Raw genomic sequence first — 26,589 nt, forward strand, 5'->3', positions numbered from 1 at the left:
TATTTTGGCGTCTGCGTTCAGCAGAGATATGGGTCTGTATGACCCACATTCCGTTGGGTCTTTGTCTTTCTTAGGTATCAGCGAGATTGAGGCCTGTGCTAACGTGGGTACTTAAGAAAAATTGATGTACAGATTATGATCTGAAATTGTTCAACTCAACATTGCATCCCAAAGACTATAAATTGCCTTGTTGAGGATCTGCATCTCATTTTTCAAACTTGAATTGAGTTTCATTGGAACTCTGTAGGAGGTCAAAGTGGAGTGAAGAATTAAAATGATCGGTGGATTGGAAGCTCGTTGTCATGCTTGAACGGAAATATAGGTCGAGAATCCATGAGGATGATTACATTTTGGATAATTTTAACTTTAAGATACTGCATATACATGTACTTTACAATAGCCTAAGCTAGCTACTGTCTGAAGTAAATAAAATGGGTAAAAGAATAAGATGCATTACTGAATAATAAATACACTACCTGTAATCCATTTCTTTTTGGCATGTTCATCACAAAAACTGCAAGGTAAATGTTGCAGACAAATAACTAGACTTCCCACGCTGGCGGTCAATGAGATATAAAACAAGTGGTCCTTGGATGTTTTCGATTTTTGGATTTCTGAAGAAAGGATTTTCGACCCGTGTTTGGCAAAGTGGTCACCCCAGCTGCATTTGGCCTCTCCAGTATAGAGCAGACTCCACTTCAAGCAGTGAATAATGTTACAGACCGTGATGGGAGAGTGTGCAGTCAATTCTAGCCCCACTTCTCTGCACACCGTAACAAATGTTTAAACATTTCCCTCACCTACAAAATGGCCAATTGTTTACCTTTGATACTGTTATTCCTAACAAAAAAAGACTCGAATCAGGCTTCTTTCAGTGAACACAAAAGAATAATTAATTTATTATAAAAAAAATTTTTAAAAAAAATTTAGATTACCCAATTATTTTTTCCAATTAAGGGGCAATTTAGCATGGCCAATCCACCTACTCTGCACATTTTTGGGTTGTGGGGGCGAAACCCACGCAGACACGGGGAGAATGTGCAAACTCCACATGGACAGTGACCCAGAGCCGGGATCGAACCTGGGACCTCAGCGCCGTGAGGCAGCAGGGCTAACCACTAGGCCACCGTGCTGCCCTAATTTATTATAAAATAAACGTCTTTTTTAAAAGCACGTTATAAAACTGGTTAACGTTGTAGACTTCTGGTTGCGGCCATGAGCTGAGCGGTTGCAGAAAAGGTGGCTCTCGTCTAGAAACCTTGGTTAATCCCAACAAACGATCATCGAAAGAACGAAAAATCCCCCAAATTGACCCCCCATCGACTGCTCTGCCGCCCAAAACGCGAAGAACCAGCAACCCAGCCGAAAACTTCCAAAGAAGAGGAGAGGGAAACCTCCGCCTCGGAGCAGGGGAGCCTGCGTGGCAGCAAGGAACCGATGACGGATGGTCCCATGGACTTTCCAGGATAGACCCATGCACTGATGGAGAAAATGATGCGTCCCCATCACCGCTGAGCTCCAGAAGCATAGAGGGGCGGCTGTGGAGGCCGCGACAGCCCACATGAGGGAGGGTGTGAGCAAAATGGAGCGGAGACTTGATGCCCACGAGGCAAAGACATGGGACCTCGAGAAAGCCGCCATGGACCGTGGGATCGGATCGCGGCCCTCAAAGTCGAGGTGGCGAGGCTGGTTAAGACACAAAGGGCTGAAAGAGATAATCAATGACCAAGAGAACCGAGCATAACGGCAAAACCTGCGGATTGTGGGGCTTCCGGAGGGCACAGAAAGGAGGAACCCCACGAAGTAAGTGCCAGCGATGTTCAGGATATTGGTTGGCGAGGAGGGCTTCGCAAAGCCCCCGGAGGTAGACTGCGCCCACAAGCCACTTTGGCAGCAGCCCAAGGCTGGGGAACCACAGCGGCCGATTATTGTGAGGCTCACAGGTACCGGGATAAAAGAGCGGATCCTTTAAAGAGCAGTGGCCGAAAAGCGCAAGGGCGTGCAAGTGGGAACGACATTCCATCAGCTTGTATCAGGACATTGGAGCAGGTCTGGCAAAGTGCCGGGTACAATACAATGGGGCCTCGTCTGAGGAGGCGGACCAGGAAGGAATGGTGGACGAGCCTGGGGAGCACCTGTAGGAGGCACCAGAGGATGGAGGACGGGTAGTGGCATGTCTGGAGGACCAGGGAGGCCAGCATCATCACCCGCTTCTCATGGATCAAGGCTTTGTCCGTCAACTCACCGCTCCATTCCGCCGCCACCCCCCCGCCAATACTCACAGTGATCCTAAATCTTCTTGATCTTGCATGAACTACTGCTACGTGTTTTCCCAAGATGCACATTGGATGGCAGCACGGTGGCGCAGTGAGTAGCACTGCTGCCTCACGTCGTCGAGGTCCCAGGTTCTATCCCAGCCCTGTGTCACTGTCCGTGCGGAGTTTGCATATTCTCCCCGTGTTTGTGTGGGTTTCGTCCCCACAATCCAAAGATGTGCAGGTTAGGTGGATTGGCCACGCTAAATTGCCCCTTAATTGAAAAAAATTAATTGGGTACTCTAAATTTATTTTTAAAAAGGTGCACATTGGAGGTGGAGGCACCTGCTGCTTTCCACACCCAGTGGCCTTTGTTGCCCTTGCGGACATCCTCTGGAGGACCTGGAGCTGGGGGTGGGAGGGATGCTGGTCTCACTGGAATCTGTGCCCATCCTGTTCTACATGCTGACCTTGGGATGCGCTGGTGTCAGGACGGGGGATTCGGAAGAACTGGAGATCGCTGTTGTCTCCTTGGTAGCAGGCACCGGGTTGGCCTCCAGCGTTTCCACCTCGCTGTATGTCAGTCGTCACAGTCTGAGCCATGTCTTGGACACCACCACTCAAAACGCTGATTGCGTGCTGCAGGCTTTCCACTGCGTTGCCACCCTAGCAGTTTTGGCATTGATGCCATGCATTGCCGGCATCATCTCCTGCGCCTGTAGACTTTGGAACTCCTCCAATTGGCTCTGCACTTGCCAGAATGTCACTGACATCCCCTCCTGAATCTTACAGCTATGTCCTATCATCTGTATCAGCTCTGGGATAATCTTGTCCGGAGGCTCGGCATCTGACTGGGAATCAGTTGAGTCCTGGGATTCTATCCCTTCAGATGCTGATCCTGCAAGAGAATGGACATGTGGTCAGTGAGAGGGAAGGATACTTTTGTGTGACATGGACAACTCGCTTGAGGTCTGGGTGAAACTCACTTGGTCATCTGGGTGAAAGAACAGTAGATTCTCACCTGCCAGGCAGACCAACCTCGCTGCAGTGACTGCTTTTTCCTTGGTCAATCCCGCGACTTCCAAAGTGTGTCCCTCATAAAGGGTGAGGACTAAGATTTCTGGTGCCCCTCCAGTCTTCGCCCATAGTCGGCAGGAAAGGGACATCTTCTCCTGCGGGGACAAAGATTGGATTGGATTGGAGTATGTGTACCGAGGTACAGTGAAAAGTATTTTTCTGCGAGCAGCTCAACAGATCATTAAGTACATGGGAAGAAAAGAGAATAAAAGAAAATACATAATAGGGAAGATAAAAGAGAGAGGTTAGTAATAATGTTAGTTTTAGAATTAATTTTTAAAAGATTAAAACGAGTATAAGTTAAGTAAAAAGTGGATCTGTTGGGGAGAGCTCGCCGAGAGTCGCCTGGCTCCGGCGCCATCCGGCGACTGTTTGAGTGTTTGTGAGCTGCATGCTTGATGGATCGGGGGCCTATGGCAGTTGGCATATGTGGGAACCGCAGCTGGACATGAAGGGGTTGTGCTGGTGTGTACCAGAGGATGCTGAGTATGATTGGATGTGGGGAAGGTGCAAGGTGTCAGCCAGTGATTTGGGGTGTGGGAATTTTTTGGGTGACAGATGGAGCTGATGCCAGGAGAGAGGTGGTAACTTATCCTTGCAGCTTGTTTGAGGTCATTGGTCTTCTTCTGACATTGGACGGCGGTCCTCCTTGTCAAGCTGCCTGCACTGCCAGCTGCTGCCACTGCCTCCCAGGCGGCAATGCTGACTCTGCTGTTGGGCCTCCGATCCCCTTGGGGGAACAGGATGCCTTGCCTCCACTGCTTCCAGAAGCCTTGCCTTGCCTCAACTGCTTCCACAAGTCTGCCCAGGTCGGCATCGCCAAAGTGAGGAACAGATCTGCGCGTTGCCATGCTTGCATGTTGACTGGGAGTGAGTGGTGAGGGAGTCTTTAAAAGCAGCTCCCCCTTGTTAGCGGCGAGCTGCTGAGGCTCAAGACTGGCGAATCAGATGGCAATTCAGCCAGAAATGGTGAGAAATTTGTGGAGGCTCATTTCGGCACTAAGTGCCATTAAATACGGGCAGCAAATTTGCGACATGGCTGTTGAGAAATACCCTGCCGATCGCGCTCAAAATGACATTTAGAAATGTTTTTGTTAAGTTGAGCCCCTGATGTGCTTTCTCAACATATGTGTGTGGTTTGTGGGGCTCCTCCCACAACGCTCACATATGTCGTCCTCTCCCTCAAAGAGTCGGCTCATCCTCGTCCTTTTGAGATGTGTCCTATACACATTCAGCTGTATCAGCCCCAACCTCACGCATGAGGTTGAGGTGTTCACCCTCCGGAGCATCTCTCCCTCCGGAAGACATGTCCGTCTTTCATAGCCTCCTCCAACTCTTCCTTGCACTTGGCTTTGATCCCCTCCATCTTTCCCCAAAGTCTTCCAGTCGATCACCGACGCCACCCCCTTTTCCATTCCCCCTGCTGTCAGTACCTCTTCCAACAATGAGGGGGCTGGTGCTATCGGGAAGCTCTGAATCTCCTTCCCAGCAAAGTCTTGGAGTTGCAGGTACCTAAATTCTTCCCCTTGCCCCAATCCATATTTCTCCCCCAACTCTTCCAACCTCGCAAAACATCCCCCCAGGAACAGGTCTTTTAATACCCTGATTCCCACCCCCCTCTCCACCCATCCCCGAAACCGCCTGCCCAGTCTCCTCTGCTCAAAACTATGGTTTCCCCCTGACTGGCATCTCCCCATACCCCGCCCCCAGCTTAAAATGCTGCCTTCCTTTCACAAACCCCGCCTGGTTTCACAGGACGGCGCAACATTGAGGGCCGAAGGTCCTGTACTGCGCTGTAATGTTCTATGTTCTATGGTCCTGCCCTATCACCTCCGGGAGGCAGCCCTCCAACCTAGCCACCAGTACCATCACCAGTATCTTTGCATCAACATTCAGTAGTGATATCGGCCTGGACGACCCACAGTCCATCGGATCCTTATCTTTAAGCAAGGAGATTGAGGCCTACCTCAATGTTTGTGGTAGCAGACCCTTCCCTATCCCATCCTCAAACATCTCCACTGTCAGCAGTGGCAATTTGTCCTTAAATTTCTTGTAATGTTCCACTGAGAACCCATCTGGCCCTCCCACCTTCCCCACTTGCATCCTCCAATTGCTGCCTTTACCTCCTATTCCCCCACCGACTTCTCCAGTTTGGCCCTGTCTTCTTCCTCCAGCCTCGGATGCTCCACTCTGTTCAGGAACTCCTGCATTCCCTGATCCTCCCTCGGTGGCTCCGACCTATACAAATTATCATAAAACTTCTCAAACACCTTATTAATCTGATCTGGGGTCACCACCGATTTTCCCCATCCTATCCTGCACCTCGACAATTTCGTTCACCGCCGCCTCCCTCCGAAGTTGGCCTGCCAGCTTTGCCCAGACTTATAAATCGCTCCCCTGGCACTCCTCAGTTGGCGCACAACATTGGCCTTTAAGCTTTATAGGTGCGCAAACATGACCGCAGCCCCTCCCCCCACCACACTCCCATCCACTAGCCAGTTTGAGCTTGTTAGTGTGGAGGCCCCTACCCAGGAAAAGAAATCCCCTTCAAACAAACAAACCCAGTGCAAACACATAAGCCCCAGAAAACCGTCCTTGCGATAAAAAGAGAAACCCCACCTCCTACCTTCCCCAAATGGGCAACGTCACCCATTGAACACAGATAACAACATGAAATAAAAAATAGAGCTATGTATAATCTTCCACCTTCCTACCCTTAGTCCAAGACCAATCCTTAGTCCCATTTCTCACTTCTGCCCCAGTCCTTCTGCCTTCACAAATGTCTCTGCCGCTTCCACCAACTTGAAGTAAAAGTCTTTAGAGTTGTAGATCACATTCAACTTAGCTGGGTACACTATGTCAAATCGCACACCGCTGTTATACAGTGCCGCCTTGACTCGGCCGAAGGGTGCCCGCCTCCTCGCCAACTCCACAGTTAAGTCCTGGTATACGTATACCAACTTCAGCCCACTGCACCTCCCGCTCTTGCTTTGTCCAACTTAGGACCTGCTCCTTCACATGGTACCTCTGGAAACAAATATTCACCGCTCTTGGCGGCCAATTCGCCTTTGGTTTAGGCCTCAGCAACCGATGAGCCCGATCTAGTTCATACCGTGAGGGATCTTGCCCCAACCCCAACAGCTCTGCCAACATCTTGGCAAAGTACTCACTTGGCCTCGGGCCTTCCACCCATTCAGGGAGGCCCACAACCCTCATACTTTGCCGCCTGGATATGTTTTCCAGGTCCTCCACCGTGGCTCGCAGACTTTTGTTGGTCTCCACCACCCTCTGCAGCTCCTCACCCATCGAGGTGAACTGATCGCTTTGTTGTGACAAGGCCTCCTCCACCCCCTTCAGTTTCTCTCCCTGCTCCCACACCTCGGCCGTTATCTTTGACACCGCTGCCTTCACCTGGGCAATCGCCTCCTCCACCAGTACCTTCATTGCCGCCATCATCTCATCACCTCCATGTGCTTTGCAAACTGTTTTTCAAATTCCACAACCATCACCTCGTCATCTTTTCTGCCCTGAACAGTGCGGCCCCACCCAGTAACCCAGCCTCCGCCATCTTTCCAGCTGCCAAGCTGACCCTTTCGCCCGACAGTGAAGCTTCACCCGCTCCTTCTTCTTCGGCGGCTCTCTTTTGGTTTTTAGGCGTCCCCCTCCTTCCTTATGTCTTCCTGCACTTATTTGTTGAAAAAGTGCCCTGCGACCGGACATTAAATTCTAAAATATTAAACCTCGAGGAGGAGCCACCTAACGATCAACTTCCGCCTCTGGAAGTGGGGTGGGGTTGGGGTTTGGGGGGAGGTGGGGTTGGAGGTTTGGTTGGGGGGGGAGGGGAGGAGAGGAGGTGGGGGGGGGGGGGGTTGGGGGTTTGGTGGGAGGGGAGGAGAGGAGAGGAGGTGGGGGGGGGGGTTGGGGGTTTGGTTGGGGGGGGGGGGGGGGTGGACCCGTGGGGTTGGGAGGCCAAGAGCGACGGACTTCTTGTCCTTCTCCCATGTGCACCGGGTATATTCTCGGATTTATTTTTTGTGACGGACAAGGTGCTGCTGGCGGTGGTTGCCAACTTTGGATACTTGGCGATCGTGGTTTTTGACCACGTGCAACATTGAGTAGATTTACGAGTAGAGTGGGGGGGGGGCACAGTGCCCGCAGTGGAGATTGGATGTGGGGTTACTGGCGGATGAGGTGGTGTGTGAGCGGTGAGGGCTGCGGTGTGAGCGGGGGTATGTGGAACTGAATGATACAGGGGCTGAGTTCCTGGCTGCCACGCTATGGGAGGCGCTCAAGGCAGTGGTTAGGGGGGAGTTAATCTCAATTGGGGCACATAGGGAAAAGGAGGAACGAGCAGAGATGGCACTGATGGGGGATGAGATTTTGCGGGTGAACTATTTGCGGACTTTGTGGACTTTTGCTGGTGATTATTTCCAAATATGGTTTCCCTTCTGCTTCTCCATTACTACTCTAAACCTGGTCTGACCAGGGCATGATGCAGTTTCAGCATGCAGGCTGATTTGATGACTTTGGCAGTATCCTTCAACGATATCGCTCCAGAGAGGTATATTTTTGCATTGTTTAGGTAACTTTACAACAACACATAATCAATAACTCCTCAGTCAACTAAAGCAGGTTTATATTAAGGTTGAAATGCTACCTGAGTGGTTAAGATGGATTTGGTATTGTATACAATATTTTATTTAGAAAATATTTTATTCAAGGCATTTTCACATATGAACACAGAAAATCCGAAGAACATCAGAACAACCCAAGAAACAACCACACCCCGCCCGCCTCCCCCATCACTTTCCCTATTTTAATCACCTTACTCTTTCCCTCCCCCCGTTGACCCCTCAATCCTCCTTAAAGAAATCGATAAACGGTTTCCACTTCCGCTGAACCCCTCCTCTTCCCCCCTCAGAGCAAACTTGACCGTCTCCAGCCTCAGGAATTCTGCCAGGTTGCTCACCCACTCTCCCGCTTTTGGCGGCTCCGAGTCTCGTCACCCGAGCAAAATCCATCTCCGGGCTATGAGGGAATCAAAGGCCAACACATCGGCCTCTCTCACTCCTTGGGACTCCCGGGTCTTCCGACACCCCAAATATCGCCACCTCTGGACTCGGAACTACCTCCGCAACCAGTACCTCGTCCATCACGTCCCAAAACCCCTGCCAGAACCCCCTCAGTCTTGGACATGCCCAGAACAGGTGGACATGATTCGTGGGGCCCCTACACACCACCCACGCCTATCCTCTACTCCCGCAAAGAACCTACTCATCCTCACCACCGTCATATGACCCCTATGCACTAGCTGAAACTGGATGAGGCTTATCTTTGTACATGACTAGGACGCGTTCAGCCTCACAAGGACAAACCCCCCCCCCCAAAATAATTAATCAACCCATTGATCCACCAAACCTCTTAGAAAAATCAACCTGTCCGGCCTCGGGGCCTTCCTCGCTTTGCATCGCTCCCATACCATCCATCACCTCCCTCAGCCCTACTGGGGCCCCCGGCCGTCCTCCACTATGGAAAGCTCCAACCCATCCAGGAAACACCGCATCCCCTCCTCCCCGGCCGGGGCACCTACTCATTGAGCCTCCTATAAAATGCCTCAAACACCCCATTTACCCCTCCGGTTCACCTTACCCTGGTCATCACTAACTCTACCGATCTCCCTCGCCATCTCCTGATTTCTCAACTAGTGGGCCGGCATCCGACTCGTCTTCTCCCCATACTCATGCACAGCCACTCTGTGGCCCTCCGCAGCTGCCCCACTGTTTTCCCCGTAGAAACAAGCCCAATCTCAATTTGGAGCCACTGGCTCTCCTTCAAAACCCTACCTCCGGTACCTCTGAGTCTCTCCTGTTCACCCTCGAAATCTCATCCACCAGCATTCCCCTCTCCTTCCACTCTGCCTTCTCCCTGTGCTTCCAAATTGATATAATCCCCGATCACAGACTTGAGTGCCTCCCTCCAACAGCATGCCGGCTGTGACCTCCCTGTGTTGTTCAGCTCCACATAATCCTGAATGGCAAGCCTCACCCACTCGCACATCTCCTCATCCACCAACAACTCCACATCCAGCCCCCACTGCGGCCAGGTCCACGCCCGGATGACCACCGTCATCGATCCCTTCCCAACTGCGCCACACCAACCACATCCATGTCAGCACCCCTCCCGCCCTCAAACAAGAACTAACCTCATCCCCCCCCCCCCCCCCCCCCACGCCTTCCTCCTGGCAACCCCCACTTCACTCCCGTCAACTAGCCCGCCCAGCTGGCATGGTGGCCCCAACCCAAGGAAACCAACCACCCCATCTCCCTCCAGTTTCCGTTCTTCCTCCTGACCATCAACCCCTAAAGAGTAACAAAAGGCACGCTTACCATCACTGCTCCCCTGCCAAGGCCTTCCCTGGAGTACCCACCAGCAACCACTTTAAAAAGTACACAAAACTCCTCCAATGTTCAATGCCCTCACACTCCTCCCAGTCCATTATCCCTCATGAATTCCATCACCACCTCTGGCATGCCAAACTAAAGCTCCTGTTTCTGGAAAGTCACCCACAGGCGGGCTGGGTATCATACCCAAACTTCACCTGCTTTTCAAAGAGGGCAGCTTTAATCCGATTGAACCCGGCCCTACTCTTTGCCCGCTCCTCCCCCAGGCCCTGATGCACCCGCAGCTCACTCCCTTCCCAAGTACACTTCTTGGTCCGCCTCGCCCATCGAAGGATCTTCTCCTTATCTAGGAAGTGGTGCAACCGCACATTTGGTGGTTCCCGCTCATGTGTGCTTGGTCCACCTCTAGTAGCCAATCAAAGGTCCCCTCCCCATCAATCTCTCCGGCATTGCTGCCACATGCACTGTGGCCTCCACACCTTCAATGCCTCCTGGAGTGATTCTCCTGATCCTTCACCTTCTCCCTCGGCCTCTTCTGGCTCTCTCGCATCACTCCCACCTCCGCCATCAACAAGGCCAACTGCTCCTCGTGATCCCCCACTGCTTCCTCCACTTTCTGGACCACCTGGCCCTGGGATTCCAGCCTCTGCTCAACTCGCTCAATGCCAGATCTCAGCGGCTCCACCACCTTGGCCAGGTCTTCTCGGGCCTCTTTCCTAGCTGCAGGAACTTATTGTTCAGGAACTCCACCAACTGCTCTGTTGCACATTGGGTGGACAGTGCGCCCCCCTTGCCCTCCGCCTTATTTTCCTGTGACATACCACAACGACTGTCCTGTTCCAACTGATTTTTCTTTCTTGCACTACTCCTTGACTGCGGATCCGTCCATCAGCCACACCAGAGGAGCATTACCTTTCCCGGGCACTTCTGTACATTTTGCCCTCAAATACTTGACCCTTCGGGAAGATATCTGATATCTACAAGGTTATGCAGGAGGTGGAGGAGGCGTCAGTGGAGGAGCTGAAAGCTAAGTGGGAGGGGAAACTGGGGGAACAGATCGAAGACGGGACATGGGCGGACGCCCTGGAGAGGGTGAACTCCTCCTCTTCATGTGCGAGGCTTAGTCTCATCCAGTTCAAGGTGCTGCACCGGGCCCACATGTCCGGATCTAGGATGAGTAGGTTCTTTGGGGGCGAAGACAGGTGTGTCAGGTGTTCGGGGAGTCCAGCGAACCATGCCCACATGTTCTGGGCATGCCCGGCACTGGAGGAGTTCTGGAAAGGAGTGGCGAGGAAAGTGTCGAGGGTGGTAGGATCCAGGGTCAAGCCAGGATGGGGACTCGCGATTTTTGGGGTTGGGGTGGAGCCGGGAGTGCAGGAGGCGAAAGAGGCCGGTGTGCTGGCCTTTGCGTCCCTAGTAGCCCGGCGAAGGATCTTGCTACAATGGAAGGATGCGAGGCCCCCAAGCGTGGAGACCTGGATCAAAGACATGGCGAGTTTTATCAAGCTAGAGAAGGTCAAATTTGCCCTGAGAGGATCGGTACAAGGGTTCTTTAGGCGGTGGCAACCTTTCCTCGACTTTCTGGCTCAACGATAGGGTACTGGGACAGCAGCAGCAGCAGCAACCCGGGGGGGGGGGGGGGGGGGGAGGAAAAAAGGGGGGGGGAGAGAGACGATGACTATGTTTGTTTATTTATTTTTAAGTTCTCTTGTTGTTCATTGGGGTTGGGGGGGTGGGGGGGGGGATGTGATACATGCGTTGATACGGTCTGGGGGGGTGTTACAGTTATTATGGGTTATTTTGTTGCATTTCATTGTTTGTTGTTATATTTTCTGTAAAACATTCCAATAAAAATTATTAAAAAAAAAAAAAATACGTGACCCTTCGGGCAGGAAAAAATTGAAAAGATCTGCCTTGAGCGGGATCCACCAAATGTGTGATCGCTCATTCCATGGCCGCCAGTGGAAGTCCCGCATTGTAAACAGTATCTTATTGTACTTTGAAGACCATTTTCCAGATAGTGAATGCAGAGGAATGTATGCATAAACGCTAACAAATTGGAGGATTGTAATGTGCATGAATCTGACTTTTGTATTTTGTTTTTCCTTCAATAGGATATGGACATGGAAATTGATTTCAGTTTGGAATTCACACCTTGGACTGTTGATCCTTGGGGACTAACACGCAGCTTGTCTCCAGGTAGCTTATACTCAAAATTGTAAATCACTGTAAATAATATGATTTGATTCGTGAAGTCAATTTCTGAGGCTTGGATGATAAATAAAGCTCCCCTGCCATACCGAATAACGGCAAGTGTGAGAGAAGAAACTTAGGGGTGGACAACAGGAAATGGATAATAATCAATAGTGCTTAAACCTTGATTTTAGATGTGTGATTGTCAGGAACAAAACCCTGGTGACAGTATTTTCGATGTGTTTGCATTTATAACTGATTGCCATGGTTTAGTACTGTATTGAATTGTGATAGAGTATTGATTTATTCATAGTTTTACTAATATAGGTGCTAATTGAATGCATGGAGCTGAGAGGTAAAATTATTACAAGTGTTTTGGCTGTGGGAATCCTGTCATTGTTTCACATAATGAATTAACCATTGTATTCCAGTGTACTCAGCATTAAGAATGTATTGTTCTCTGTGTAATCAACAAATCAGTTACAGCAAGGTCTCCACCGAGCTGTGTAACATGGCAAGCGTGGAGAAACATATCCAGCAGTTTTCCTATGATTGCACATGCAGACACTGAGCTAGTTTTGCTAGGCACCAGTCAATCTTAAGTAATGTCCAATGTTTGATTAACAAAGTAACTTCTAAGTAACAGCATTCATTTGAACAAACGAGGAGGTCTCAGCTGAGAATTAGAAGCCAATGAAAATATATGAGGGTTCAACTAGAGACAAAAATTCCCTTAAAAGCCGGATCTCGTGGTCAAGGTCCTTGTTCTTGTTCCTGAATTCTTGAATCATCTATCTGTTTGATGGTGTCAAAGTGATTTCTTTATGGTTTATGCCATGTGCTTGACCTTTTTATGTATTGTTTGACATTTTGTTTCTAAGTTTTGATTCTGTTCTTATTCATGTGTATTCGAGTGAGTAATTAGCAATAGAGTCGTAGTTTTGACACCTCCAACCAACTGGACTACTGACCCCTGTTAGAAGGTAAAATAAGAGTCCCAACAAATTGTCCACCATTATTATGGCTCCAGTCTTGGGAGTTGGGTGCAGAAGCTTCTGTTGACGGTGCTACCGCTGAGTTTAGGCTGATATCAATGAATGCATATTGGACCTGAAAGCTGCTAATTGTAGATCAGATTGTCTGTAATCGCTCTGGTGAGAGAAACTGCGCCTGTCTATCCAAGGTGGAGTGTTGGTTCTGTTAGTATTCGCCAATTAAACGAGCTTCATTGGCAGGATAACTTTTTTTGGGTGCGTTCTTAATTATTAATTCAGTTTCCCCAGTTTTGTCAGGGCATGAGTAGAAAGCTTTTGTTGGATGAGAGACTTGTAAAGTTCGAACATGTTCACGTGACTGATTGCATATGTTTGTCTTTTTGTGTAGATGCACAGATCATGTCCGAACCTCAGTCTCCAACTTCCAGCTGTTCGGTGTCTTCTGCAGATTTAACTTTGCAGCATGTAAGCAATTTCACTTACAATTGCCGTAACCTTTATTAGTTTTGGCTGCTGAGAACAGTCACAAAATCACAACCTGTTCAAAGCTTCCTTTGTGTCTTCAGTTAATTTCCTCAGGAATATGAGCTATCAATGGTGGTTTGTGTAGTTATGCCACTGAACTGTCAAACTATGTGCTATTGTTTATTCACCGACTTCCAATTGTGTGCAAGAAACTTTGTGTGGCAAGCCAGCAGGACTATTGCACAGGAGTAGGGAATTTATCCCATCAGGCTTATTCTGCCATTTCATTAGGTCATGGCTGACCTGCATCTTATTCCATCTACCTATATTGGTTTGTAGCCCTTGTACGCTTGCCCAGGGTTTCTCAAACCTCTGTACCATGCTATCCCAAGAGTACTGACGGAACCTCTAAGGAACATTTTTATTATATTGAAGAATTAAACCATGAAAAAAATTATTATTGCACAATAATACTGAGTGCTTTCCACATTTCTCTCACTCACACTCTCTCTCTCTCTCTCTCTTTATTTTTCTCACACACAAACACGCTGCTCACTGTCCTCCCGCACCCACGCGTTGGTATCGTACCAGTGCACCCGAACCTCTACCAGACCAGCACGATTGCCGTGTGCTCTCTCCTCACTCACGCACACGTGCTTGTGCCTCTCCCGCACCCATGCGTGCACGCCTCTCTCATGCCCACGAGCCTGAACCTCGTCCATGCCTCTCCGATGCCCACGCACTCTCACCTCTATCTTTGTCAGATGTTCTCAGGGTTCCATGGAACATAGTTTGGGAAACTCTGCCCTTGCCTAATAAAAATCCAGCAATCTGTTTTGAAATTTTCAACTAACGTATCCGCAGTAGCTTTTCTGGGGGCTGGGGAGAACTCCAGATGCCACTACCCTTTTGTGTGAAGAAGTGCTTACTTACACCAACCTTGCATGGCCTACTTGTAATTTTAAGGTTATACCCATTTATTTTACACCAGTTGAAATGAACCCCATTATAATTATTTATAACATTTCAATTAGATCATCCTAAGACTTTCTATGTTTAAGTGAACATAAATCGCTTTTAAGGGCAGCACGGTGGCATAGTGGTTAGCACTGCTGCCTCCTGGCGCTGAGGACCCAGGTTCCATGCTGGCTCCGGGTCACTGTCCATGTGGAGTTTGTGCATTCTCCCCGGGCGGGATTCTCCCATCGGGAGACTAAGTGCCGACGCTCCTCGCCCCCTATTCTCCCACCCCCGGGGGGCTAGGAGCGGCGCAGCGTCATTTACGCGCGCCGGGCCTTGGTGCTGCGTAAAAGCGGCACCGCGTAAATGACGTCACCCGCACATGCGCAGGTTGGCCGGCGCCAACCCGCGCTGCGCGGTTGCCGTCCTCCCCGCAGGCACCCCGCAAAAAATGGAGGAGTGATCTTGCGGAGCGGTGGAGGAAAGGAGGGCGTCCTTCAGAGACGCCGGCCCCGCCGATCGGTGGGCACCGATCGTGGGCCAGACCCCTTCTGAGCGCCCCCCCCGTTATAAACGCCGAGCGGCGATTCTCCGAGCGGCCTGCCGTAAATCTCGGCGCGCCGTTTTGGGGGTGGTGGGAGAATCGCGTGCGGGTGCCAGGGCGGCGTGGCGGGACTCGCCCGGCAGTCCCGTGATTCTCCCACCCGGCGAGGTGGGGGGAGAATTGCGCCCACCCGTGTCTGCGTGGGTCTCACCCCCACAACCCAAAGATGTGCAGGGTAGGTGGATTGGCCATGCTGAATTGCCCCTTAATTGGGCAAAAAAAGAATTTGGTAGTCTAAATTTAAAAAAAAAACGTTTTTATATAACCTAACCTCAAACTTTAACTTTCGTGTTTAGCCTTCAAAACATTCTGGTTGAACTGACCTCCACCCATCCAAGGGCAATATATTCTTCCTGAGATGAGTTGCCCAGAGTTGAACAGAGTCGTACATATGATGTCCAACTTTATTGAACAACAACATTACTACTACTCCATTGTTTTCCAGCCCCCTTGAGATAATGGTCAATATTATGAAAGGCTTTTTGGTTTTAATTTTTACCCATCAGCATCTGTGAAGAGAAAACAAGTTTGTGTTTTGTTTGTAACCTCACATTGTCATGGAAATCTCAGTCGCAAACTGCTGAAAGGAAAATTTGATTTTACTATGCCCCAACCACCCCAGTTTTCTCCACACAGAATGAATTGCCTTGAAGTGCGAAGATTGTGCTTTCAAAATGTACACAGGTTGCTGTGTTTTGTACTTGCTTAAATTCCTGACTGCTGCTCTTCGTTTTATAAAACAGGAAGAGCTATTCTACTCCTCATCATGTCAGTCTTCACCAGTATCGCCCTGTAGTAAGACCAGTGACGGTTCTTCTCCAGTGCGACAGTTAAATATCCAGAACTCTCCTGTAATAAAACCCGACGAGTCAGTACCAGGTATGAATTCTCATATTTTGAAGATTATTGCTGACGAATTATCTCAGCCATCAGCAAGTCTCATTTTCCATTGGAAGTCGAGCATGCATTTCAGTGCTAAATGTGAATTGGAAACCGTATCTTCAAAATAATGCTCAGCTTGGTTACTTTTACCCAACAAATATGTATTCAATGCATACAGCCTAGGCTATAACCTTCCAATAGATTTGTGATGGTTATTGATTTGTTAATCCTTTATGTTACATTAAATTAGTTCAGGAGGGGACTTCTGGTGGCGTAGGCGAGCAGGGCGGCCGCAGCAAGAGCTCCCGCCGGTGGCCACGATTTGCGGCGATTCCGGGCATTTCCCCGAGTCATCACTCTTTTCCCCCCCCCCCGACTATCGTCGGCCATTGGGGCCGTCATGGGTAGCTAGCGGGGCCGGTTTAAAAACCAGCGAAGAACCCCGCGCGGGCGGCGGGGGCTGAGGCGCTGGGCCCAGCACGGTGGGGAGGTCGAAGCAGCGGTGGTGGAGCTAAAAGGAGGCCGAGGCGGCAGGCCCGAGACCAGGGCACGATGTAGGTGGGGTCTCCCACATCGGATGGCTCCCACCTAGGATGAAGTAAGAAGGCTGAAGTCCGGTCCCAGGGGAGCTCTGGGGGAATGTAGAGGAGAAGAGAAAGAAGTTTTTTTTCCTCCCTTCTTCCCCTTTTTTTTCTGTGTGAAGGAAGAAAAATTGTTTTTTTCAAAAAAAAAAATTCAGATTGATGAAGGACAAGAGGGTGGAAGGGGAGAGAAAAGAAAAGAAAGAAAAAACAATAAGCCGTAAAGGATGCGAAGAGCAGTGTCGAAGAAAGGAGGAAACGCAGGTTCGCCGCTGAATGAGAGGACGAGCAAAAGTGCTGACAAGATGGCGGAAGCCGAACCACAAGGCGGGGCTGCACTACTTACAGTGGAGAAGATGACCGAGGTGATAGCGGTGGAGCTGGAAAAGCAGTTCGTGAGGCACATGGAAGCCTTGAGGAAGGATACGGTGGTCGCATTGAAGTCATTGGTGGAGGAGGCAATTGCCCCGGTGAGGGCGGCGGTGGCAAAGGCATCGGCCGAGGTGAGAGAGCAGGGCGAGAAGATGAAGGAAGTGGAGGAGGCCGTGTCACGTCACAGCGACCAGGCCATCTCGATGGGGGACGAGCTGCGGAGTGTGGTGGAGGTCAGCAGAGGACTCCGAGCAAAGCTCGAAGACTTGGTGAACCGCTCAAGGCGGCACAATTTGAGAATTGTGGGCTTACCCGAAGGGACAGAGGGCCCAAGGCCAACACACTATTTTGCTAAGAAGTTGGCGAGCTGATGGGGAGGGTAAGAACCCCTCCCGGTACGAACTAGACCGAGCTCATCGGTCATTAAGGCCGAAGCGCAAAGTGAACGAGCCGCCAAGAGCAGTAATTATCTGATTCCATAAGTTCTACATGAAGGAGAAGGTAATAAGCTGGGCGAAGCAGAAGCGTGAGGTGCTGCGGGATGGTACTGTGGTTCGGATCTACCAGGACTTGACAGTGGAGTTGGCAAAAAGACGAGCGGCGTTTGGGCGAGTGAAGGCGGCACTGTACAAAAAGGGGGTGTGATTTGCTATGGTATACCCGGCGAAGCTGAGGGTAACGTATAATGCCAAAGACATTTATTTTGAGACGAGGAGGCGGCTGAGGCATTCGTGAGGGCAGAAGGCTTGGGACAGACGTGAGGAGTGGAACTGGAAGAGAGACTGTGGACTGTGATTGAGCAGCTGGAAAATGTATAAATGCTGTGTATTGTAATTTACTTCTCTTTGCATTGTTATAGAGTTCCAGTTAATGATGGGTTGATTGGCGTTCTGTGTTGCGACAGTTAAATCTTATGTTAGTGAATTGTATGGGTTGGATTGTTGGTTTTGTTTTTTTCTTTCTCTGGGACTGGGTGGAAGGGGACGATATATCTTGGCGGGCGGGGGGGGGGGGGGGGTTGTGTGGTGGTGGTGAGAGACCCCCAGTAAGAAATCACGTGGAACGTGAGAGGGTTAGGAGGTCCGGTCAAGGGTGCTTGCACATGTTAAAAGTTTGAAAGCCGATGTGGCAATGCTGCAGGAGACTCACTTGAGGGTGAAGGACCAGGCGAGACTTAAAAAGGGCTGGGTTAGTCAAGTGTTTCACTCTGGATTTGACGGAAGGGCTCGAGGGGTAGCGGTGTTGGTCAGCAAAAGGGTACGCTTCCAGATGGAGAAGGTGGTGGCAGATCAGGGAGGTAGATATGTGATTGTGACAGGGGTGCTGGAGGGGAGATTAGTGGCGCTGTTAGGTGTATATGGCCCCAATCAGGACGATGTGGGATTCGCAAAGAAGGTGTTTGGGGCGATCCCCGACTTGGACACACACGAACTGATTATGGGGGGGTGGGGGGGACTGGAACTTGGTGCAGGAGACAAGGTTGGACAGGTCACGGCCGCACTCACTGGTCCCATCAGGGGGGGTGAAGGCACTGGCTGGGCTAATGGTGGAAATGGGAGGGGTGGACCCTTGGAGGTTCCTGCACCCAAGAGAACGGGAGTACTCGTTTCTCTCAGCAGTCCATAGGATATACTCATGGATCGACTTTTTTGTGGTGGGAAAGGCTTTGCTGGCTGGGGTCAAGGGGTCGGAATACTCGGCAATTGCAGTGTCAGATCATGCTCCGCATTGGGTGGATATGGTACTGGAGAAGGGAGTAGCGCAGAGGCTGGGCTGGAAACTGGAGGTGGGGCTTTTAGGGAACCAAGTGTTGTGTGAGGAAAATTGACAGGGTAATTAAGGAATATGTAGGTTTCAACTGTACGGGTGAGGTGTCAAAGGCAGTTGTCTGGGACGCTTTAAAGGCGGTGGTGAGGGGTGAGGTAATTTTGTTTATGGCCAGGGTGGACAAAGAGGAGAGGTTGGAGCGGCAGAGGGTAATAGATGAGATGTTGGAGGTAGATAGGAGTTATGCAGAAGATGGGGACCCAGCGAAGCTGGAAAAGGGAAGGAACTGCAGGTGAGCTTCGACCGACTGTCCACCAGGAAGGCGGTGCGCCAACTGAGACGAGCAAGGGGTGCAGTTTATGAACATGGAGATAAGGGGCGTAGTTAGCAGGTCTGCTCCGGAGGGAAACAGCGGTAAGGGAAATTGTTCAGGTGAGGGATAGGGCAGGGAAGTTGGTGGTGGCCCCGGAGCTGATTAACAAGGTTTTTGAGGAGTTTTACGAGAGGTTGTACAGGTCAGAGCCACCCGGGGGAGACCGTGAGATGCAGGAATTTCTAGATGGGTTGGAGTACCCGAGGCTAGGGGAGGCGGACAGGGGTACATTAGAAAGAGCAATAGTGGAGCAGGAGATAAAGGATGCGATTGGGAGGATGCAGTCGGGGAAGGTGGCAGGGCCGGATGGGTTTCCGGTGGAATATTATAAATAATTCAAGGATACGTTGGCACCCCTGATGGTGGGGATGTTTGTAGAGTCAATAGGGAAGGAGGTGATGCCACAAACCTTGGGGCAGATTTCACTGTGGCTAGAAAAGGATAAGGATCCGACGAGTGTGGATCGTGTAGGCCCATATCACTTCTGAATGTGGACTCAAATGTATTGGCGAAGGTACTGCCGTGTAGGCTGGAGGAGTGCCTCCCAAAGGTGATAGGTGAGGATCAGACAGGGTTCGTGAGAGGGAGGCAGCTTTTTTCGAACATTAGGAGGGTTTTGAACATCGTTATGGCACCAGCGGAAGGGAAGGAAACGAGATGGTTGTGGCATTGGAATCCGAGAAGGCGTTTGACCGGGTAGAATGGGGTACTTCATGGCAGTTCTGGAGCGGTTTGGGATTGGACCTAGATTTGTCAACTGGGTAAAGCTATTATATAAGGAGCCGAAGGCGAGTGTCCGCACAAACAACATCAGCTCGAGATACTTTTCTCTCCACCGTGGGACGAGGCAGGGATGTCCCATGACCCCCCTGATGCTTGCACTCGCAATTGAGCCGTTGACCATCGCATTAAGAAGTTTGGGGGTATGGAAAGGAATAGTGCAGCGGGGGATAGAGTATAGGGTGTCCTTGTATGCCGACGACTGGCTGCTGTATGTGTTGGAACCGAGAGCGTCGATAGGAGGAATATTTGAGCTACTGCGAGTATTTGAGTCTTTGTCGGGGTACAAGCTGAACCTGGACAAGAATGAGTATTTTGTGGTGTCTCGGCCGGGGGTGGGGGCAGGGGTGGGGGGGGGGGGGGCTGCCATTCCGTAGGGCAGGGACTCACTTTAGGTATCTGGGGGTGCAGGTTGCCCGGGAGTGGGGGAGGCTTCGCAGGTACAACACCACTAATTTGGTGGGGAGAGTGAAAACCGATCTGGCAAGGTCTTTCTCTGTCATTGGCGGGTCGGGTACAGGCGGTTAAAATGAATGTGTTGCCGCAATTTCTGTTTCTTTTTTGCAGTGCCTACTGATTTTCCTGCCAAAGTCTTTTTTTTCGGGGAGATTGAGGGAAGGATTACCTTGTTCATATGGGGAGGGATGGTGGCCAGAGTGACCAGAGTGAGAAAGGTGCTGCTACAGAGGGGAAGGCAGGCAGGGAGTTTAGGTCTCCCGAACCTGATGTACTACTACTGGTCGGCGAATGTGGAGAAGGTGCGGAGCTGGGTTAGAGGGGTTGATTCCCAGTGGGTCTGAATGGAGGAGAGTTTGTGCAGGGAGTCGGGACTGAAAGCACTAGGAACAGCACCGCTCCCGATAGCTCCGGGGAAATACTCAGGGAGTGCGGCTTCATTGAAAATCTTGAGGCAGTTTCGCCAACACTTCAGGTTGGGGGCAGTGTCAAGGGAAATGCTGATTCGGGGAAACCACAGATTTGAGCCAGGGAAGTGGGATGGAAGTTTTCAGAAATGGGAAGAGAAGGGGATTAAGACGCTAAAAGATTTGTTTCTTAGGGGTCGGTTGGCAGGATTGAGGGAGCTGGAAGCGAAGTATGGGCTGGAGCAGGGAGAAATGTTTAGATCCATGCAGGTTTGAGATTTTGCCAGGAAGGAGATACAGAGCTTCCCGGAGGAACCGGCCTCCATGTTGCTTGAGGAGGTGCTAACGACAAGGGGACTGGAGAAGGGGGTAGTGTCAGCGGTGTACGGAGTTATTTTGGAAGAGGTTAAGGCACCACTGGAAGGGATCAAAGCAAAGTGGGAGGAAGAGTTGGGAGAGGTTATAGAGGAGGGGGTCTGGTGTGAGGTGTCCGGAGAGTAAATGCCTCCACCTCGTGCGCGAGGTTGGGGCTGATACAGCTGAAGGTGGTATACAGAGCACACCTCGCGAGGGCGAGGATGAGCCGATTCTTTGAAGGAGTAGAAGATGTGTGTGAGCGTTGCGCTGTGTGTTCGGGTGGGGGGGGGGGCTAACCACGTTCATATGTTTTGTTCCTGTCCAAAGCTAGAGGATTACTGGAGGGAGGTTTTTAGGGTAATTTCCAAGGTGGTGCACGTGAAACGACCCGGGTCCCTGAGAGGCTATATTCAGCATGTTGGATCAGCCAGGGTTGGAAACGGGTGCGGAGGCAGATATCGTAGCCTTCGCCTCGTTGATCGCCCAAAGGCGGATCCTGCTGGGATGGAGAGCAGCCTCTCCACCCTGTGCCCTGGCGTGGCGGGGGGACAAGTTGGAATACTTGACCCTGTTAGACATTTTAGTTGCTCTGCTATGAAGATTCAAAAGTTCTGTTCCTTTTTCACCAAACGCATTTATTTCATTCCAACAGACTCTGCACAGAACTCTGACTACACATCACCAGACACAGAGGCCACCTGAAGCCTCTTTACATATCAGAGTCAATTATTGGATACTTAACATAAATGAGACAACTAATTGCAATGTCTCTTAACCCATTACTTAAGAGACCCTTGAGAAGGTTAAGTTTGAACTGAGGAGAAGGACAGAGGGGTTCTACAAGTCATGGGCATTATTCATTTTGCACTTTCAAGAACTGGATAATATCGAACATTAGTTGGGGGGGGGGGGTAATGGGTGGGAGGGTGGGAGAGGGGGGCTGTGTATATTAAGGGTGACTATGGGTAATCCCTGATTCCTTTTTATTTATGTAAACATGCGGGCTGATGTTTGGGGGTTGGTGGGAGGATGGGATCGTTGTTATTGTTATGGGGATTGACATATCTGTTGTTGATTATTGTTTATTGTTGGTGGGTGTAAATTCGGGAGAAAATGTGAAAAAGGAGAATAAAAATATTTAAAAGAAAAAAAAAATTAGTTGAGTAATGATTGCTCTCCCCTTTGTTCAAAAAGAAGCTGATGATTAAGATAATAGCCTTGAACAGGCAAATGATGGATTGAAGAAGAAAAAGGAAAAGGCTGAAACAGGCAAATGATGGATTGAAGAAGAAAAAGGAAAAGGCTGAAGATAATAGCCTTGTGTGTTTTTTGTAAAAATTTTTTTTACACTTTTGGGAACTTTTTCAATCTTGCAAAACTGTGGCCAAGGTCAAACTCGCTAAGACCAACAGGAATTAAGCTTGACTTTTGAAGTTAGCTTAAGGTACAACTTCTATCTGGTCATCTTTAAGCAGTCATGGTTCAGCATCATTAATGCATTGTTGAGGAAAGTTGTGGAAATGATGTCCTCACTTCAACATCTTGCAGACAAGGAAAAGGAGGCCAAGCAGTTCTTGTATAATCTGGAATAAAAACTGCAATTATAAGAGGTTTGTTGTGCGTAATATGGGATCATAGTTGATCCTTCTTCCCATTTAGTTTGGATGAGAGTAATTACAACAAACTAGGTTGGAGGCACAATATTTAACCAACCAACGGGAAACACAAGTTTTTGTTGGTATGATTATTGTTCAGGTTTTTATTTTGTGGCTACATCTTCACACTGCTGCTATTTTAGCAGAACAGATATTGGAAACAATCTTGATCCAATTGTTGTGGTTGCACAAAATGTTTCTCAGTCTAGACTAGAAGGATGGCTTGTTGAAATGCCAATAATACTTCCTGCTGCCTGGCTACAGCTGACCTGATACTGTATGAATTGGCAGATGTAACGAATATCTTCTTAAATGTTCCACTCCCAATATGCTAACCAATAGAACAGCAGTAATTATACAGATTTTAAGTAATTGGCAAAATGTGTTTTGTGGTTTGGAGCAAAAAGGCATTGGAAGTAATCAGCGCAAAGAAGTTTCAAGCCGAAGAATATGTTCAGCAGCTGCCTGCACTTGGCACTGAATTACCCACACATGGAATTAATTTTTCCATTGGTAGAAGATGTACAAGGTTTTACCAAATTGCCTCTGAATGTCTGGATACACTTTTACTTCTTGGTGGCTGTTTGATTTCTCTTTCAATAAAATTTCTATTTATATGTATGAAAGCGTGCAATAAAATATTTTATAAATTGTAATTCTGTGCTCCGTGTTAATTATGAAAAATGTGAATTTGTTGGCAATTGGCAAAGGATTGAGTTCATTTGCCCACGGAGTAGCACAAGCATGTTTTGTAGTTTACTTACTGGGATTCTATCTCAGCACTCTACTTGCAAAATCTTCCAGTAGTTTTGATAATGACCAATATTTATTTGTACAATAATTAGAAACACATTTCTTCTCCTGTTACAGTGAATGTCACTTCAAATATATCGAAACAGAAGCCTATTCAACCGAAGCCCATCCTCATTTCTGCTATACCTCTGTCACAGCCTAGTGCGGCACTAACTGGGAAAACCATTATAATCCAACCAGTTCAAAATGTGACGCCAGTCTTAAAACAGCAACCAATTAAAATCTGTCCTGCTCCTACTGGTGAGTACTTTGTGACTTAAAATATTACATCCCTATGGTTGTGGATCCATCTTTATGGTAACCTCTGGTGCATATTGTCTACGGTAGCAATATCGTGTCTTCCCGACGCATCAACTTTTTCTATACAAGGTGGCCACAGTGTTGCCTTGAAGGCTGTTGCTGAGGTTACTTGGCACAAGTCTGTCCGGACGGGACAGGCAGAGGAACGGTTGGCACAACTTAAAACACCACATAAAATAAAGCAGTGTCCCTTTGAGAAAACGACTGAGGGGACTACCAAGTTTAATAGAGAAATGTCTCTACATAGGTTGAACTTGATGCTTTCACTGTTCTCAACTGTTCCAGAAACAAATCAAACATAAGATGCACTGGCAATGAATGCTTTTCCTATATCATGCACTAGCTGGAGACTAAATATCTTTATCAAATTTTTCTCCAAATTTTGATTGTGCATACCTTGCAATTATACCCAGAGGGTATGGGCTTACTGCAACATTCGGATCAATTGAAGATAGCATGCTAGGTGACCTTATTAATCATGGATGGATAATTACACTAAGTGCAAACGTGACTAGAAAGCAATTCCTGCCCCTCATTGACGAAAAAAACATTTACTTTGAGTCAAGATATGTGCGAGTATTTTGCTCTCGCCAATGTATGGGTATAGGTTGGAGCAATTGTTGTTGTATGTTGCAAAGATTGTTGCTGCCTTTTGGCAGAAAAGCTATTCGGAAGATAAATTGAGTGATTGATCATTGAAAGCTTTTGAAGAATTACAAGGCTACTTGTCAACAGTATAGCTCGGTGAAGCAAAACTTCTATTTCAAGATCCTGCTTCATAACTAGCGTGTCATGTCAGTTTGGCAACCATTTTATGACTCCTCAAACCCTATTTCCCAAACCCTCAAACAAAATATGTGTGAGGAGCACCTTGAGGCATCTCCAAGTTGCCTCCAGACATCGGCTCAGCTCTAATTCGACTGTAGTTTGGTTAAAGGACTCAACAGCAGACGTTTGTGGCAAAATGTTCAAGTCATCACAGTGTTTGAGATGACTGAACACTTCTTTGCGTACTCATTGCACCCTTAACCGACCAGGGTGACAGCATTATTCATTAATATGGTTTGAATTATTCATATTGCATGCACAGTCTGCGACTTTTCAGACACATTCCTTAAGTGTGGAAAGCTAAGCAATGTGGTTACTGGCCAAATTTGTAAAAGGCGAAGGGAGTGAGAGTTTTTACGCGTTTGAAGAGTTTAAAAGCCGATGTGGTAATGCTGCAAGAGACCCATCTGAGGGTGAAGGACCAAATGTGGCGTAGGAAGGGTTGGGTGAGCCAGTGTTTTGGGGTTTGATAGTAGGGCTCGAGGGGTGGCGATTTTGTTCGGCAAGCAGGTGAGGTTCCAGATGGAGAAGGTTGTGGCGGATCAGGGGCAGGTACGTGATTGTAATGGGTGGGTTGGAGGGGAGATTGGTGCGCTGGAAAGCATATATGCCCCCAATTGGGATGATGCGGGGTTCGTGAAGTAAATGCTGGCTGCAATCCTGGATTTGGATACCCATGAGTTGATTTTGGGGGGGGGGGGGGGGGGGGGGATTGGAACACCGTGCTGGAGCCAAGGGTGGACAGGTCCCAGCCGTGCTTGCTGACCTGGTGGGGGGGAGGTGGCGAAGGCGTTGGCCGGGCTTATGAGGGAGATGGGGGTGACCCGTGGAGATGTTTACATCCGAGGGATCGAGAGTATTTGTTTTTTTCCCCATTGCATAAGGTGTTCTCAAGGATGAATTTTTTGTGATGGGAAGGCACTGTTGGCTGGAGTTAAGAGGGCAGAGAATTTGGCAATTGTGATCTGGGATCATGCTCCACACTGGATAATGTGGCACTGGAAAAGGAAGTAGCCTAGAAGTCGGGGTAGAGGATGGATTTGGGGCTGTTGGCAGACCCAAGTTTCTGTGATAAGCTAGAGAAGGTAATTGAGGAGTATTTGGGGTTCAATTATATGGGGAGGTCTTGCCGTTGGTGGTTTGGGAGGCCCTGAAGGCAGTGGTCATCTCGTTTAAGGCTGAGGTGGATAGGGAGGAGAGGAAGGAATGTCAATTGTTGATAGAAGAGATTTTGGAGGTGGATGGGAGGGATGTGGGGAACCTGGATCCAGGGCTCCTGGCAAAGAGGAAGGAGCTGTCGGCGAGGTTCGACCGACTGTTCACAGAGAAAGCGGTGTGTCAGCTGAGTATGTCGAGGGGGACTCTGTCAGTACTGGGAGAAGGTGGATTGTATGTTGGCAGGTCAGCTTCATAGGCAGGCCTTGGTGAGCGAAATAGTTTGGAATCAGGAAAGAGCGGCTGAGTGGTGATGGCCCCCAGAGTGGATTGACAAGATGTTTGAGCAGTTTTATTGGGACTTTTTGAAAAATATTTTTATTAAGGGATTTGTATGAACATTAAACAGAAACCAACACAAGAGTAAGAGCAAACAAAACTCTCATAATTACCCGAACACCCCAACCTCTCTGCCGTTCCCTTCAACTGACCCTGTTAAGGTGAACCTAATTTTCTCCAACCTTAGGAACTCCGCCAGGTCCCTCAACCACACCCCTCGATTCGACTTTTATAGGGATTTGTATAAGTTGGAGCCACCAGAGGATGAATGGGAGATTAGGGCGTTTTTGGGGAGGTTAGATGAAGTAGAGATGGTGGGGTGGAGGATCCGGCGGGGCTGGAGGAACCAGTCCAGGTAGAGGACGTGAAGGCCGCAATCGGGGAGATACAGGTGGCGTCCTTATGAGCTACCGGTTGAATTTTACAAGAAATTTAAGGACAAACTGGTGCCATTGGTGGAAATGTTCAACGACGTGATGGTCAGAGGGTCTTGCCAGAAACGGTGGGTCAGGCCTCCATCTCGTTGCTGCTTAAGAAGGATAAGGACCTGGTGAAGTGTGAGTCACACAGGCCT

At 49.2% G+C, this 26,589-nt stretch overlaps 1 protein-coding gene across 1 annotated transcript in view; it reads left to right on the forward strand.

Moving 5' to 3' along the window:
* The window catches only part of atf6 (activating transcription factor 6), a 440,428-nt gene that overhangs the window by 32,787 nt on the left and 381,052 nt on the right, over positions 1–26,589 (forward strand). Inside the window, exons 3-6 of the mRNA XM_038795101.1 lie at positions 11,848–11,932; positions 13,310–13,386; positions 15,694–15,829; positions 23,451–23,633. Coding sequence (XP_038651029.1) covers positions 11,848–11,932; positions 13,310–13,386; positions 15,694–15,829; positions 23,451–23,633 — 481 coding nt within the window. The remainder of the gene's footprint in view (positions 1–11,847; positions 11,933–13,309; positions 13,387–15,693; positions 15,830–23,450; positions 23,634–26,589) is intronic.

The sequence above is a fragment of the Scyliorhinus canicula genome, chromosome 4 (assembly GCF_902713615.1).
Source record: "Scyliorhinus canicula chromosome 4, sScyCan1.1, whole genome shotgun sequence".
In the NCBI taxonomy this organism is placed as follows: domain Eukaryota; kingdom Metazoa; phylum Chordata; class Chondrichthyes; order Carcharhiniformes; family Scyliorhinidae; genus Scyliorhinus; species Scyliorhinus canicula.